Source organism: Camellia sinensis, chromosome 11, assembly GCF_055761805.1.
Source record: "Camellia sinensis isolate YWXY chromosome 11, ASM5576180v1, whole genome shotgun sequence".
NCBI lineage: Eukaryota > Viridiplantae > Streptophyta > Magnoliopsida > Ericales > Theaceae > Camellia > Camellia sinensis.
In genome coordinates, this window is record NC_138971.1 from 78,181,517 (window position 1) to 78,198,826 (window position 17,310).

General features: G+C 36.3%; 1 protein-coding gene and 1 long non-coding RNA gene across 2 annotated transcripts; one reads left to right on the forward strand and one right to left on the reverse strand.

Annotated features, from left to right (window-relative positions):
• Positions 1-540: 540 nt before the first annotated feature.
• On the reverse strand, positions 541-4,607 carry LOC145803163 (uncharacterized). The gene is made up of 2 exons (XR_014345282.1): positions 4,519-4,607; positions 541-1,001 (listed from the first exon to the last, which is right to left on the reverse strand). It is a non-coding gene; the product is annotated as an uncharacterized LOC145803163 (long non-coding RNA).
• Positions 4,608-13,838: 9,231 nt separating this feature from the next.
• LOC145802432 (uncharacterized) lies at positions 13,839-16,779 on the forward strand. Its single transcript, XM_082895145.1, has 5 exons — positions 13,839-14,207; positions 14,313-16,045; positions 16,131-16,436; positions 16,536-16,623; positions 16,729-16,779. The coding sequence occupies exons 1-5, from the start codon at positions 13,839-13,841 to the stop codon at positions 16,777-16,779; spliced, it is 2,547 nt and encodes an 848-aa protein (XP_082751271.1).
• The last annotated feature ends 531 nt before the right edge of the window (positions 16,780-17,310 follow it).

The window sequence follows — 17,310 nt, forward strand, 5'->3', positions numbered from 1 at the left end:
ACTTCTTTAGCTACTAAATCTTTTGTCGCAAAAACTGAAAATATCTACAGCGACGAAATCTTTTGTCGGCAATAGTGTTATTTTAGCTACTAAATCTTTAGTCGCGGAAAGGTTCATTCTTGTTTGGCTACTAAACAGGTTAGTCGGCTATGCTTTTTTATTATGTTTTGGTGACTAAAAATGTTAGCGCCAAAAGTGTTTTCCATTTGTTTTGGCGACTAAAAATGTTGTTGCCAAAAGTGTTTTGAGTTTTAGCTACTAAACAGTTAGTCGCCAAAAGTGTTTCGATTTGTTTTAGCTACTAAATATTTAGTAGCCAAAAGATTTATTTCTTTTTTGGTTACTATTTGTTTTGTCACCAAAAACGTCATTTTATATTTTTATTTTGTTTTTTTCATTTTAATAAATTTTTTTAGAACCTATATGTATCCATCACAACCTGTAATAGGTATACAACCTATATATATTATCACCTATTCCGTAATGCATGTTTCACTTACAACCATCAAACAAAAAAGAACACCTGCTAATGTAAACTTATATACAAACCAACTATATATATTCCAATTACAAATAATAATGTCATACATTCCAACTACGTTACCAAAACAATGTCCTTCTTACACAACATTTTTACTATACTACGCATTGTAGTGACCATTTGCCAAGGTACAAATTACCATGGTAATATGTACCACGACAAAAGGTAATCTATATATATACCACCAGAGCAATTAATACAAGCTCCAAAAATACTATGTACCCCGCCATAAATTATATGTACGACGCATCCAAATTCCATGATCCATTGCTTCTATACGACCAGAGCAATTAATAGAAGCTCCAAAAATACTATGTACCCCGTCAAAAATTATATGTACGATGGATCCACAGTCCACACAAAAAGTATAGGACGACAAAAAACTTCTGAAATTTGCAAAACTGTGAATTATCTTCCAGACAAAAAAATAGAAGATCCACATGTCAATGCCAAAAGCCATCTACACAACAAAAATTGCACCCATTAGTTCCATTGTAAACAAAAAGTTATAGCCATCTACAAAACACAAATTGCAAGGATGTCAATTGTAATTGAAATTGTATTTAACTATAGTTTGAATTTAGGAATTTCAATATACTTTCTTTACACTTTAAATTGTATTGAAAGTGTACATTTAAAGTGCAAAGAAATTTCCCAAGTCAAGCATGAGCCCCACGTCAAGTTTAGTCTAATGTATAAACATATATGTATTTTATTCATAAATTTACATATATAGAGATGCTTATAGAACATATATTTTTGTAAGCTTTAATACATGCCATCACAACTTCATCAAAAAGTCCTTTTTTCACTTGTTTGCCAACCTCTTCAACCATTTTTGTCTTACCTACCCCTCCTAGTCCATGCACCCCAATCTGTTTTGTGGTTCACAAATTTAAAGCATTTCATGCTTTCAGGATCTATTATGTGGTTCACAAATTCTTCAACTTCTTTTATCATCTTGTCCGCCTCTGTTAGCCAGTTTGAAACATTAGCCTTTATGTCTCCACCAAGGGTCTTTTTGTTTTGGGTGAATATCCACCAAGGGTCTTGTATATATCAACTTCGTCATTGACTTTTTGCCACTGATCTTCCAGGTTCTTCTTTTCAGCATCCAACTTCTCTAGGTTTCCTTTGTAGCAAGTAACAAAACGGATATGACACACCACTGATTGGATCACTAAATCAATAATTTTTTGTACAATCTTATCCAATATGATTTGGGGACTACACATTTTCAATTCACTCTTTTCCTTATCTCTTCGTGAGTTTTTTTTTTTTTTTTTTTTTTTTTTTTTTTTTTTTTAAGGATATGGTAGAAAAGAGAGGTTCAAAGCAAATGCTAACAATAGAAACAATGTAAATATTGCAACAGAAAACTAGTCAAGACTTGTGGTAAACGTCAAGTATCTTATCTTTCAACTTCAGAAGTCAATATAAGCCTTAATATATTTTTGGTCTAGCTTTATAGCGTTTCTCATGCCAACTCCCAACGTACGCGTGTTAATTACATCCCATCTGACCCCACAGGTCCTATTTCACATGAAGAAGCTACCCGTGCCATCCTTACAGTTGTTCAAGGGCTACTTTCAATTTTCAGCCCTCGAAGGACTTTTCGGCTAAGTTTATGATGTTTTTCACGCCAACTCCCAACGTACACGTGCTAATTACGTCCCGTCTATCTGCACAGGTCCTATCTGACACAAGTAAGCTACCCATGCCATCCTTACAGTGGTTGCGGGGCTGTTTTCAATTTTCAGCCGTCGAACGCTTTTTTTGACTAAGTTTATGGCGTTTTTCACGCCAACTCCCAATGTACACATGTTAATTACGTCCCGTCTATCCCCACAGGTCCTATTTTACATCAGCAAGCTACCCGTGCCATCCCTACAGTGGTTCAGGGGCTGATTTCAATTTTCGGCCCTCGAAGGCCTTTTTCGGCAAAGTTTATGGCCTTTTTCACGACAACTCCCAACGTACACATGCTAATTACATCCCGTCTATCCCCACAGGTCCTATTTGACACGAGGAAGCTACCCATGCCATCCCTATAGTGGTTCGGGGGTTGATTTCAATTTTTGACCCTCGAAGGCCATTTTCGGCTAAGTTTATGGCCTTTTTCACGACAACTCCCAACGTACACTTGCTAATTACGTCCTGTCTATCCACACAAGTCCTATTTGACACAAGGAAGCTACTCATGCCATCCGTATAGTGGTTGGGGGAATGCTTTCAATTTTCGGCCCTCGAACGCCTTTTTTGGCTAAATTTGTGGTGTTTTTCACGCCAACTCCAAACGTACACGTGCTAATTACGTCCCATCTGTCCCCACAGGTCCTATTTTACACCAACAAGCTACCCGTGCCATCCCTATAGTGGTTAAGCGGCTGCTTTCAATTTTCGACACTTGAAGGCTTTTTTCGGCTAAGTTTATGGCCTTTTCCACGACAACTCCCAACATACACGTGCTAATTACATCCCGTCTGTCCCCACAGTCCTATTTGACACAATGAAGCTACCCCGGCCATCCCTACAGTGGTTCGGGGGCTGCTTTCAATTTTCGGCCCTCGAATGCCTTTTTTAGCTAAGTTTATGGCGTTTTTCACGCTAACTCCCAACGTACACGTGCTAATTACATCCCGTCTCTCCCCATAGGTCCTATTTTACACCCGCAAGCTACCCGTGTCATCCCTACAGTGGTTCGGGGGTTAATTTCAATTTTGGGCCCTCGAACACCTTTTTCGGCTAAGTTTATGGCGTTTTTCATGCCAACTCCCAATGTACACATGCTAATTACGTCCCGTCTATCCCTATAGGTCCTATTTGACACGAGGAAGCTACCCGTGCCATCCCTACAGTGGTTCGGGGGCTGATTTCAATTTTCGGCCCTCGAACGCCTTTTTCAACTAAGTTTATGGCGTTTTTCATGCCAACTCCCAACGTACACATGCTAATTACGTCCCGTCTATCCCTATAGGTCCTATTTGACACAAGGAAGCTACCCGTGCTATCCCTATAGTGGTTCAGGGGCTGATTTCAATTTTCGGCCCTCGAACGCCTTTTTCGGCTAAGTTTATGGCGTTTTTCACGTCAACTCCCAACATACATGTGCTAATCACGTCCTGTCTATCCCTATAGGTCCTATTTGACATGAGGAAGCTACCCGTGCCATCTCCATAGTGGTTCGGAGGCTGCTTTCAAATTTCGGCCCTCGAAGGCCTTTTTCGGCTAAGTTTATGGCGTTCTGGTAAGCCGACATTTTACAGAGGAGACTAATTGAACTAATATATTTTTCCAATATGACAATAATGAATCTCATAATTGTCCGACGTATTGAACATGGTCAATAGGGGGAAATAGACCCGGAATTTTGTTGATTACAACCCAAATAAAGTCATGATTCAATGTTGACAACTCCTAATGCACAATGAGGGTTTCATTTATTTTTTTCACGTATTACCGTCCTTTTTACGCAATAAAAATTACAATTGTATTAGCATGCTTTTGATTACAACCCAAAATTGTTGTCCACTAACAGACCCCAAAACTCTAGAAACAATGATAGACTTATTGTACATAGAAGCGTTACAAAAATATATATCGATTGACTCAACTAAAACCTTCCAACTGTTTCTAACTTAAAAAATTTAAATAACATTTTAGCTTTCTAAAATATCGGTTTTCTGTACCTTTCAGTGCTCTCAATTTGCATTGTATCTTCACAGCTCTTCTCTCTCTCAAACTCATCACTATGAACCAATCATGGCTTGCATGCACTTTAGACCAGTCCAGTTGTACTACTTATATTGTACTAAATCAAAATTCATTACAATTTAACTTGGTTTATTAAATTAGTCTTAAATTTGAAATGACATTCAATTGGATATCACTGCTAATATAATAACTGGCCTCATATTCATAGGCTCATCGTATTTGCTTTTGGGGAACTTAATATTTCATTGAAATCATGTGGTTACCTTATGGAAATCAGATTACGATCCTTTCTGTAATGTAGCAAAACACCACGTCGGCTGCTGCAAAGTCTACTCACTTTATGCCTCAAAACCTATTCGAAGCACATAACAAAAACAAAATTTTCATAGCAACTTTAGAAAACAATTCTATGTCAATATGATCCATATTTTTTGTAGAAGTTGAACTAGCTTGTCAAACAAAATTCTGTTTACCGAATATTAGGATGACCATCTGAACCCTCCAAGAGGGTTGTGAGCCGTGACACCACGTCATTCAAATGATTGAGTTGTACTTGTTGTGCCTCCCGTGCTTTTTTTTCTTCATCGACCTGTTTGATGAGCTGCTCTCTTTCCCTCATAATTTCCTCATGATCTCTTTCTCCTTTAATAGCTCCTCGTGATCTCTTCGACGCTCCTCTTTCTTCTTCAATAGTTCCTTGTGATCGCTTCGGCGCTCCTCTTTCTCCTTCAATAGCTCCTCGTGATCTCTTTGGCACTCCTCTTTCTCCTTCAGCAACTCCTCGTGATCTCTTCGACGGTCCTTACGAAGAACCTCCAGTTCCGCTCTCATTGACTCCATATGTTTATCACGTGCTCGTGCCGCACTAGAAGCTGTGGAAGAGGGTTGTGGGCCTATCCCACATCCACGCAAGTAAATTTTTTTTTCCCCGAGCACTTGCCTTGATATTTCTTCGTGGGTCAATGGCATCCCCGCATTGGTGGCTACCACTTGTAGATTCACCATATCATCTTGTCATGGCAAAAAAACAATAAAGTCAAGATGGGAGAAGGAATGTAAAACAACTTTACTAATAGATATGCAACACACTTGGTTTCAACATTCAATACTCACATGTAGCTCACCACATTTGGGGTCAATCCAATCTCCCGTCTTCTTGGACTTGTGTGCTTTCTTATAAAATTCAGGAAAATCTATATCTCCATCCTCATTTGCCTGCTAGGTTTGAAAAAATTCCATTGACGAATTAGTACATGGTAATATTCAAAATCAAGAAGAATCAATCATCCATTACATTAGTAAATTAACTTCTCACCATAAGCGACATTGCTATAGGAAATGATCGCGATCCACTTGTATGATTATAGGGGAGCATACCCCTGTTTGCTTTACCAGCTTTTGAGTGTTTCTAAAAAAATAGGAACAAAATAAAAAAAATAAAAAAAATTAGTGAACAATTTTTACATATTAAAACATAAATTAATTTCAATAATGGGGTTTTTATTTAATTTGTTACCAAGTGAGATTCGTCTTTCCAAGCAACATCAATCATATATTTCCAGTCCTCCAAGCTCACTCCACTAGGCGGATGACTATAGGGGTCATCAACACCCTTTTCCTCAAGTTCAAGGAACTCTTGCTTTAGATTGTACCTTCAATCCTTGTATAGCAAATATGCCTTTCTATCGAGGATTTGTTGAGCTTGGTCATCATTATCAAAATCATCGCCGATAACAAACTTGTCCTACAAACATAATAAGAGAACTAGTACAACAATTAATTTATGCAATTACAAATAACATAATGAAGACATTATGGCAAGACACTACAACAAAAGTAACCTATGGTGACGAAAACTAGTGAAGAAAATCAGATTCGTCACTAAATAAAAATAATTCGTGAGGAATTTATAAATTTTGTCACATATAATAAAAAAATGAAAATGATAGGTGACAAAATTTATTTTCGTCAATAAATACTTCATTTTAAGTGAGGAAAAATTAAGTTTCGTCACCAAAAATTTTCCCGCTACTTTTTTTTGGTGGCGCCAAAATTTTGGGACTTTTGGTGAGAAAAAAATTTGTCACTAATTATAAAATTATTTGTGAGGAATATATTTTCGTCACCAAAACATTTTAATATTTTTTATATCTTTTAGTGAGGAAATAATATTGTCACCAATTTTGGTGGGAAATTTTTGATATATTGAGGGGCAATTAAAAAAAACATAGGGTATTAATTTTTTTTTACCCCTTTTCTGTTTATCATCTCTCTCTCTCTCTCTCTCTCTCTCTCTCTCTCTCTCTCTCTCTCTCTCAAAATAGGGTATTTATTTGTCTTACCTCTTGCTCCTCCACCACGCCGATCACCATTGTCGCCTCTATTAGCCTTGCCGATCGTCGCCACCACTAGTAGCCTTGTCGGTAGCCGCCACATCTTCTTCACTCGGTGATTTGGTACGTGATTTCTCTTTGCTCTTTTTCTAGTGTCTCTTTCTCTTATTCTCTGTATTGGTATGGTGACGAAAATTAGTAAAGAAAACAAATTTCGTCACTAAATAAGAATAATCCATGAGGAATTATAAATTTTGTCACGTATAATAAAAATATAAAAATAATAGGTGACGAAATTTATTTCTGTCAATAAATACTTACTTTTAGGTGAGAAAAAAAAAAGTTTCGTCACCTAAATTTTTCCCACTAATTTTTTTTGATGGTGCCAAAATTTTGAAACTTTTGGTGAGATTTTTTTTTTCAACAATTAAAAAATTATTAATGAGTAATATATTTGCGTCACCAATAATCTTTTTTTTTTTTTGAAAAATTTGATTTTAAATATTTTAAGACCATTTGGTGAGAAATGTATTTTTATCACTAATATTTTTTAATATTTTTAGGCCTTTTAGTGAGAAAATTGTTTTGTCACTAATTTTGAAAGAAGAATTTTGACATATTAAGTAATAATGAAAAAAAATAGTCTATTATTTTTTCCTCCCTTTTTTTTTTTTTTTGGGATCAGTTTTCCTAAATTATTTTTCCCTCCTTTCTTTCTTTCTTTTTTTTTTTTTTTTTTTTGATCAATTTTCGTATATCTCTATCTGTCTCTCCCTCTCAAAACAAAACACAAGGGCTGAGTGTTTTGTTTATTGACAAATCAGTTTTCAATCTCTATCTCTCCCCCCTCTCCCTCTCCCTCTCCCTCTCCCTCTCAAAACACAAGCCCCTTCAGTGTGTTCTTCTCCGGCGCCCCTTCAGTGTGTTCTTCTCCAACGCCGCTGCCAAAGTCCCTGTTCTCCTCCTTCAGTGTCGCCACAGACGTCGTATCTCCTTTACTGCTTTGTGTTCTCTTCCATCAGGTATGGGTCCTCTTTCTCTCTCTCCCTCTCTCTCTCTCTCTCTCACTTAATTTCTCTGTTTTTCTATCTTTGTTTTCCCTAATTTTCAAAATTAATGTTTTCCCTAATTTTTGAAATTAATTTTCAGAATTAATGCTGTATTTAATCCATGTAAATAATCCATGGAAGACCATGTAACTTCGTGTGCCTAATTTATAGTCATGGAAGACCAATTCTTCCTTTCTTCAATTTTCTCATCAGTCAAACAGCATTCAATAAAAGAAATACAAGGTATAAGTTTACACTTTCTGGTTTGAGCTTATTGAGTTAGACCATTGAAATCTGTACCCATTCAAAAAGAAATTTCATCGTTATTCAGTGGAATTGTCCCATGTCATCATTTAAAGAGCCCAAGAGGATTATTGATTATAGACCAATAAGTTTCTGCTTCTCATTCCCAGATAACATAATGGAGCAATGTTAAAAGAATTTGTGTTGGGAACTTATATTTTCTAACTTGAGTTTAAGAAAAGCTTGTGTGATCTGTCTAATGTTTTTATTCTAATAATTACATGAAATTTCTTCAACTAAACTGTATAAAGCTTCTTCACCAAGACATTTTTTGGTTTCTGTTGGTAGAGTTAGACTGTATATTTGTGGTGTTGTAAACTAGGAAAATCTTCAAATGTGTTCTATTTGGCTGTTGAAACAAATATAGATTGAAATTAAATTTGTCATCCTTGTACATGCCTGATCCTTGTACATGCTTGGAATGATTGAATAATTTAAAAATAAAAATAAATAACTGAATAATGTGTTGTTTTGTACCCATTCCATGATTTATATGTTTCTTTAGGATAAGTTTGAGAGATTCATTTCAGTTTGAATGTAGAGCTTTCTCCAGTCTTTATCTCTGCTCATTTTCTTCTTGGTCTTTCTCTGTCTCCTTTTTTTTCTTTTTTGCCGTTGAAGTGGAATGATGTTGTTTTGAACTACTCCACGAAAATTGCAGAGTGTGGACTCTAGAGGATCCGAACTTGTTCTACACAATTGATAAGAACCAAATTCTACAACCACAATGTGATTAGCTCAAGTTAGGTACTTCTCATGATATTATTTGAGGTGCGCGTAAACTAGTCCGGACATTGGTCATAAATATATATATATATATATATAATGGCTTTATTAGGTGATAATGCTAGGCTAGCACTTTAAATGATGTACTGTTTATTTGTCAATACTTTGGATTGTGTTAGAACATTTTCACAGGAAAATAAAGAAGAAAGAAAGAAAGAAAGAAAAAAAAAGAGGGGGGGGGAGTGGAACATTTTCTTAGGAAAATAAAGAAGAAAGAAAAAAAAAAGGGGAGGGGGGGAGGGGGGAGGGGAGTATATCAACTATAATATATCAGTGAAAATTGAACCTTTATTGTTGTGTGCTTCAAGTTCCAACCATATAAGAACCCATGAATGCATGTGAGCTTCACATGGATTTAGTTTGTTAATTTCTGCTTCTGTTAGGCATGTTCATAGCCCATCTTCTATTAGGTAATCCATGTCCATGGCACTGCTAGTTCAAGCTACTTGTTTGCTGCTGCCCATTTGCCTTGATTTCCTGGATGTGCTAACTGCTGGATGTAGGAAAATAGGTCTTTAGTTGGTCCTTATACTTATTTTTGGATGTCCTGTCTTTGGTGGGGTTGCTTGGCTGCTGCTATGGTTGGTTTGGCGTGCTGTTTGGCTGCTGTGGTGTTGCTTTTGGCTGCTGCTTTGGCATCCCTGAAGAGGTGCCAGCAGGACCTGCAAAGAAGCTCATTACAGGAAATAAGTAGCAGCTCCAACCAACAAGCACCCACAGCCTAAGGAGACCTACAAGAGTCGTAAGTCCAAGCATACAAGATTCAGACAGCATTGCCTACTGTTGCCCACCCACCTCAACGAGCGGTGAGGTCAGTTGAGTTCACTAGAAGAATGGGTGATAATGAAGTAGGAGGAGTCGATTTCTATCAAAAATTTATACCATTTCTAGAAAAGCATTGGTGACATGTATGCTTTCATTCTCCGTCACTCATGTAATTGGTCTTTACTTCATTTCAGTCGGTGTGGATCTCCCAATTAGCAGCTTAAAAAGATCTATGCTCTTTGTTTTTGTTGCTAAGAATCTAGGAGTGTCGTGTCCTATATATATTGACATTTTTTTTTTAATTTTATATTTTTTATATTTAAATTTCATTGTAGATCTATACATGGCTCTTGATGTAAAGTTTTTACCTTTGAGTGTACAGGGTTCACACCTTTTAAGGTGGATTCTTTTTTGTCAATAAATTTTTTACTTGTCAAGCAAAATTATGAAAAAGGTGTCTGATTGCCTAGTCGCTAATGTATGCATTTTAATTTCCTTGAAAGTATGCATTTGGGTTCTGATTCTTCTGAACTTGAACTGTGGTCTCTATCTATACTTCATGATTGTGCGTTAAAGTGTGCTTAAGTAATTTAAAGATCATAACCTAAGGATACAGTTGAGGTCCCTTGTTAGGTTGTTTGATGTGAACACATTTTTATTACTTCTGTCCCACCAATTTAGAATCTCAAAGTTGACTCTCATTGTCCTGTATTAATATCTCTTTGTGTCCATGTTGCTTTATTTGGAATAGAAAGGTGTCTATATGCATTGTGGTAAACAGTCTAATTGAACTTTTCTTTTCCCAAAACCTCTCCATTTAGATTAAGATTTATTGTTGTTTGTGTAGTAGACTAATACCGAACTAGGATGAGGATTGTTTGTGATAGCCCCATTATCCTCTAAAATCCTGGTAAAGAGGACATGTAGGGAAGAGGAATTTATAAGATCAGTGTTTATTATTTCTCATCTCCCTTTGGAATTATGAGTAATTCGTTGTTCAACCTAGAAGTAAATGAATATGGACTTGTATGAGATGTATTTAAGAAGAGAAAGATGGGAGTCTCAATACTAAAATTCTTGCACTATTTTGCTAGCATGCTTTCATATTAGGAGCATGAAATTGTGACATGTGGACACTTTTGAACTCTGTAAAAGACAAGCACTAGAAGGCCTCTTGTGATTACTGCTGCCCATTTGCCTTGATTTCCTGGATGTGCTAACTGCTGGATATAGGAAAATAGGTCTTTAGTTGGTCCTTATACTTATTTTTGGATGTCTTGTCTTTGGTGGGGTTGCTTGGCTGCTGCTATGGTTGGTTTGGCCTGCTGTTTGGCTGCTGTGGTGTTGCTTTTGGTTGCTGCTTTAGCATCCTTGAAGAGGTACCAGTAGGACCTGCAAAGAAGCTCATTACAGGAAATAAGGAGCAGCTCCAACCAACAAGCACCCACAGCCTAAGGAGACCTGCAAGAGTCGTAAGTCCAAGCATACAAGATTTAGACAGCATTGCCTGTTGTTGCCCACCCACCTCAACAGGCGGTGAGGCCAGTTGAGTTCACTAGAATAATGGGTGGTAATGATGTAGGAGGAGTTGATTTCTATCAAAACCCTTCTTTCCGATATCCTTATCCTCTTCCATGGGATGATAATAACCCTTCTTCTGGAGACATCACTGGAGGAAAAGGAGGAGGAAATATCAGAATATTTAGAGCACTGTCAGTCAGTGTAACAAGTCACAGCCTATTTAGGCTTTGCATCTGTCAGCTCTGGAATGTAACTCTTCTATCATCCTATGGTATGGTATTGTGTTTGGTTAAGGGTTTCTAGCTACTTAGCCTCACATGGACTCTTCTAGCTACACCATTGAGAGTCTTATTACCTACTTAGAAAACTATTTGGTGGGTTTAGTACTTATGTTGCTAAAATCACTACCATAAGTATTTATTAATTATCTACCGTGGGGGACCTAATTAGTAAGTCCTTATGGTATGTTAAGTTGCTTTGTTGTGTCATTAGCTAGTCCATTTACTCATTAAGCTCAACTCTGGAGAATGTGCATGTCGAAATTCTTATTCTGTGGGGTTGTTTATGTTTAAGAATAAAGGTAATAATGCTAAGTTAATTGTAAAAAGGATTCTCTAGCCTAAGTCTATGGTTTAGTCTTCCATTACACTAGTATTTATTCTCAATTTTCATTTCTACTTTGTTCTCAAGGACCACTGCATGCTTTACTTTCTCAGCATATAAATGTTGAGTTGATTAGTTTACAATCTTTGATTCCTAAAATCCCATATGAAACATATAAGAGAGTCAGCTCTAAGTTGCCCTAAAATGACCCCATGTTTGTATCTAATTCTATATACTAATTCTCATTTATAGCAACATTACAAAGCTTGAAAAATTTATTCAAAAATTAAATGAATTGTGAATGTTAATCATATTAAGGGTTGTTTTGAAAAGTTGATTTTTGATTTTTTTTTTTTTTATAAGAAAACATATAAAAACGGAAAGAAAAGAGTTGACTATTTTTGTAATATTTTTTAATTTATTCCCAAAACAGCTTTAAGTTTCATTTTGTATTTGCAGTGTACTTTTATAACCTTTTCTTTTACATCAATAAATCTTAATTTTTGCTGAAAAAATAGGTGAGATTAAGTTTAAAGTTACGCTATATACTTTATTTGGTAATTATGTTTTGAATTACTTTTACTAGCTCCCTTTGTGCCCTTAGCATTATGCACCATCATTTGAAAAGGCACGTTGGATGCCAAAGAAAATTAGTGACAAAAAAACTGAAATGTAGAGACCTGATTAGTATATATGATATCTTTGAGCTTTGTCTACTTGACGTGAATATCTTTTTAATGTTCAAAGATTAATATCTTGCTTTTGGTGTTCTGATATCATATTCCAATTTGTCTTTCATTTGTGTTTCAGTTTGATGCATTTATCTATGGATTTTCTTATTGATGTATCTGTATATTGTACACTCTCTTTGTATATCTGCAATTTTCGTCAAGAAACTTTTCTTTTGTTGATTTTTTTTTTTATTAAAAAAAAGTCAATATATTTATAAAATTTATAAATTTATATAATTTTTATACTATATTATATCGTGTACTGATATAGGGTAGAGTGTGAATCTTTTTTCTTTATATTTATTTTATTTTATTTATTTGGCTAAAATAATTTATTTGCGCCGCTTATGACCCTTAGCTTTGCATCCAAAATCTGTATACTTTGAATTATCTAAAACAGTGAGTAACAGTTCACAACCCCTTGGCTCCATGAAGGAATTATTCTCTCTTTCAAGGGTTTTCAACTTTTTCTTACAAACCATTCACTGTTATCATCTCCAATCCAACACTTCCCAAACAAAACAGTGGCCCCCGTCCTCTCTCTCATGTGCATTTCTAAGTTTTTAGGGGAGTTTGAGTCTATATGTTTGGGATGATAGATTTTGGCTAAAATAGTCAATAAAAATAAAAAATATTAAAATAATCAATAAGATAAAATATTATATATTACATATTAATTAATTATTTTTTCTCTCACAACTATCAATTTAATGAAAATTGGAATATTACACCCTTAAATTAGCATATGTTGCTTTAACTTCTCTGGACTTCGTATATAGTTGAGTAAAGAGAAAATCAAACAGAGTACTAACTGTAATAACAGGCTAAGTACTAAATTATAGTCTCGGGGCATTCATTGGAATTGTCGCATGTGGCTATCAATTATACTGGCATTGTTCATTTCTTATATGCATAGCTCCTCAAGTACATTATTAAGTTCCTCTGCAAAATTTAATCACCTTTTGTTTACCGAGTGAAATGTGAGCCAGAATAGTTATTGTTTCCCAATGTCTTATTTTTTCAATATACCAATTTAGTTGATAGATTTGTCAATTCTGGTATTCGGGGCATATATATATTTTTCCAACTACGTGTAGTTCAATCATATCATTTTGCATTTGGATATTTGAGTACTTAAATTGACTGCTTTAGAAACTCAATGTGGCATATTGTGGGTTTTCTTTCTGTGCCATGTTATTTGCTTTTTACTCTCAGCTCACTGTTTTATTGGCTAAATTTTCTCTGACTTATGATATTTGTCTTCTTATTGATGGTTATTTTGCTGTGGTTTATGTTTTGGTTGTGAATACTTCTTCTGTTTACGCTAAATTGCTTTGGCTATTTTCTCACTTGATTTATGTGTGGTTGTAATTTATATAACTCAGTATAATCATTGGACTTGAAATTTTTTTTAATTGAAATATATATATATATTTTTCTATATAAAATTTGTCCTATTCACCTGACTTTAATTAACTCGGCATAGTCAGACATGGACAAGAGTTGGCTTGCATTAGGTAGCACAGTTGATGGAAGGATAAGTCGGGCATATAATGATGGGGTAATATCATTTCTCCGTTTTGCAATGGCGGTTATCGATCGAGATGGTAAAATTTTGTGCCCTTGTCGAAAGTGTGTGAATGTTGTTCGTCAAAAATTTCAAATTGTTCAAATTCATTTGCTGCAACATGGGATTATTCCAACTTACACTATCTGGCACGTGCATGGGGAACCCCGTGAATCAAACGAGGCTTATCATCATGATATACCCGTTGAGGGCAATGAGGTTTTGGGAGGTATTGATGCCTTAGTGGAAGATCGAATAAGAGGGGAATCAACTAATACAACACAAGAGGAGGAGGTTCGCACTTTTGATAAATTATTGAATGATGCCAAACGTGAGGTGTAGCCAGGTTGCACAAATTACACTTTGTTAAAATTTGTCATCGAGATACTTAATATGAAGGTAACAAACCATTGGAGTAATAAGTCAGTTGACATGATGCTAGAGTTTTTAACAAAACTTTTACCGAAGGATAATTTGGTTCCAAAGTCAACTTATGAAGCTAAAAAAATACTACGTGAATTGGGTTTGTCATACGAGCTCATTGATGCTTGTGTAAATAATTGTGTGCTCTTTTGGAAGGGGAATGCAACATTGGATAAATGTCCAAATTGTAAGGCTTCTAGATACAAGACAAATCATGGTAGAGGTAAGAAGATCTCTCGTAAGGTTCTTCGATACTTCTCGTTAACACCGAGATTGAAAAGGTTGTACATGTCGAGGAAGAGAGCCGAGGATATGAAATGGTTCAAGGAAAAACGTCTAGATGATGGTGTATTGAGGCATCCTGCAGATAATGATGAGTGGAAGGAATTCGATACACAACATCCTGAATTTGCCTTGGAGCCTCAGAATGTGAGGCTAGGGTTGGCTACTGATGGTTTCAACCCTTTCGAAAATATGAATAACTCATATAGTTTGTGGCCTGTCGTACTCATTCCGTACAACTTGCCACCGTGGTTGGCTGTGAAGGACCCATTTTTCATGTTGTCATTACTTATTCCTGGTGAATCACAACCAGGAATTGATATTGATGTCTACATGAGACCTTTAGTGGAAGAATTGAATGAATTATGGAAAAATGGTACATTAACCTATGATGCCTCGACTGGTGAGACTTTCTGCATGCGTGCAGCTTTGCTGTGGACGATACATGATTGGCCCGCATTTGGTGACATTTCTGGATGGAGAACAAAGGGTCATTACTCTTGTTACACTTGCAATGATGAACCATATTTTGAATCTTTAAGAAGTAAGACTGCGTACAGTAACCATCGATGCTACTTGCCTGATGACCACCCAGAAAGGCGAAAGAGTAGAGCATATAATGGCAAGCATGAAAAACGGAAGAGATCTTTGGTGATACCGATAGAAAAGATTGAAGAACAATTGGGCAGCGTGACGGGTGTCACATATGGAAAACATCCAAGCAACAGGAAAAGACCTCGTCAGAACCCAAATTGGACAAAGGTAAGCATCTTGTATGAGCTACCGTATTGGAAGAAAAGGAGGCTTCGATACAACATTGATGTCATGCATGTGGAGAAGAACTTTAGTGAAAATGTTTTTGGAACGATGTTGGGAATTGATGGAAAGAACAAGGATACAGATAAGGCACGAATGGATTTAGAAGACATGAATATAAGGAAAGAATTGTGGCTGACAACAAATCCCGATGGATCATATGTGAAGCCGCGAGCCAGCTCCTCATTGACCCCTAAAGAGAGAGAGGGTTTCTTTGAATTCTTGAAATCAGTCAAGTATCCAGATGGGTACGCGGCAAACATTTTGAGATCAGTAAATGCAAAAAATGGTAGATTAACAGGATTGAAAAGCCACGACTGCCATGTACTTATACAACGGATTCTTCCTATTGGGATGCGTGGTTACGTAGATAAAGAGATCAGTACAGCACTTTTTGAGTTAGGTAGCTTCTTCCAAGATTTATGCTCAAGGACACTGAAACGAAGTGAAATGGAGAAATTAGAGGAACGTATAGTACTCATACTATGTAAGTTTGAAAAGATCTTTCCTCCAGCCTTCTTCGATGTGATGGTTCATTTGGCCATTCACTTGCCACGTGAGACTATTCTCGGAGGACCTGTGCAATATCGGTGGATGTACCCGATTGAAAGGTAATTTCTAAAATTGTACTTTCAAATGAAAGGTATAGATTATGTTGTGTGCCTAACCATACTCCTAATTGGTTATCTCTTCAAGGTTTCTCGGATCTTTGAAAAAGTTTGTCACCAATCGAGCTCGACCAGAAGGTTCTATTGCAGAGGCTTACATTGTCAAGGAGTGCATTCCTTTTTGCTCAATGTATCTTGAAGGGATTGAAACCGTGCATAATCGAGATGCACGAAATGAAGATTATGGAGTCCGTCGTGAAGGTTTGATAATCTTCACCGAAACTGCTCGTCCTATTGGCCAAATCAGAAAGCATGTTGAGATGTCACAGGAACTTCGTGATATTGCTCATTGGTTCTTATTATACAATAGCCCTGAGATAGAGAAGTATCTTCAGTACGTGTTTCTTATAATTATATATATTTTCACAATTATCATGTTATTAGTCATTAATAATAGTAGTATTTCACACATTAACCAAAACTATTTGAGTAGGGAACACAAGAATTTGTTACAAATTCCCAGTGGACAAGATATAACTCAGATACAACAGAAAGAATTTCCAAAGTGGTTCAAAGAATATGTAAGTCATTTTTAATATTCACAATTGGCCAAACACTATTAGGCTTGTATAAAATACAAACATTACTAACATAATTCAAGTGTTGCACATTGCATGTGGATGTAGATAAATAGATTGAGAGTTGATGAGGCACCAGAAGCAACTGAAGAATTGTAGTCCTTAGCGAATGGTCCTAATTTGCTAGTGAAAGAGTACTCGGGTTGTATAATCAATGGTGTCAGATTCCACACGAAGGAATTAGACAATCGTCGTAAGAGTCAAAACAGTGGTGTGCTTACCGAAGGGGACTACAAGGGAGAGATGCATGAATTCTACGGTCACTTGTGCAATATTTGGGAATTTGAGTACATGTGTCAAAATAAAGTTGTTTTGTTTCAATGTGAATGGTACAACACCGGTAACACTGGTAGAAGTAGAACAGTACGAGCTGACACATATTGCACAAGCATCGATGTCACAAGCCGATGGTATCAATCTGACCCTTTTATCTTGCCTAGTCAAGCTAAGCTAGTGTTCTACCTGAATGACACCAAATGGGGGCAACCTTGGCAAGTCATGCAACGGGTCCAACATAGAGGTGTGTTTGATGTGCCAGAGGTTGGTGATGGAGAACCACCAGATCAACCAGAATTTAATGATGCATTCCAACAAGAAAACATTAACTCAGTTGTCCCGATCAACATTGAA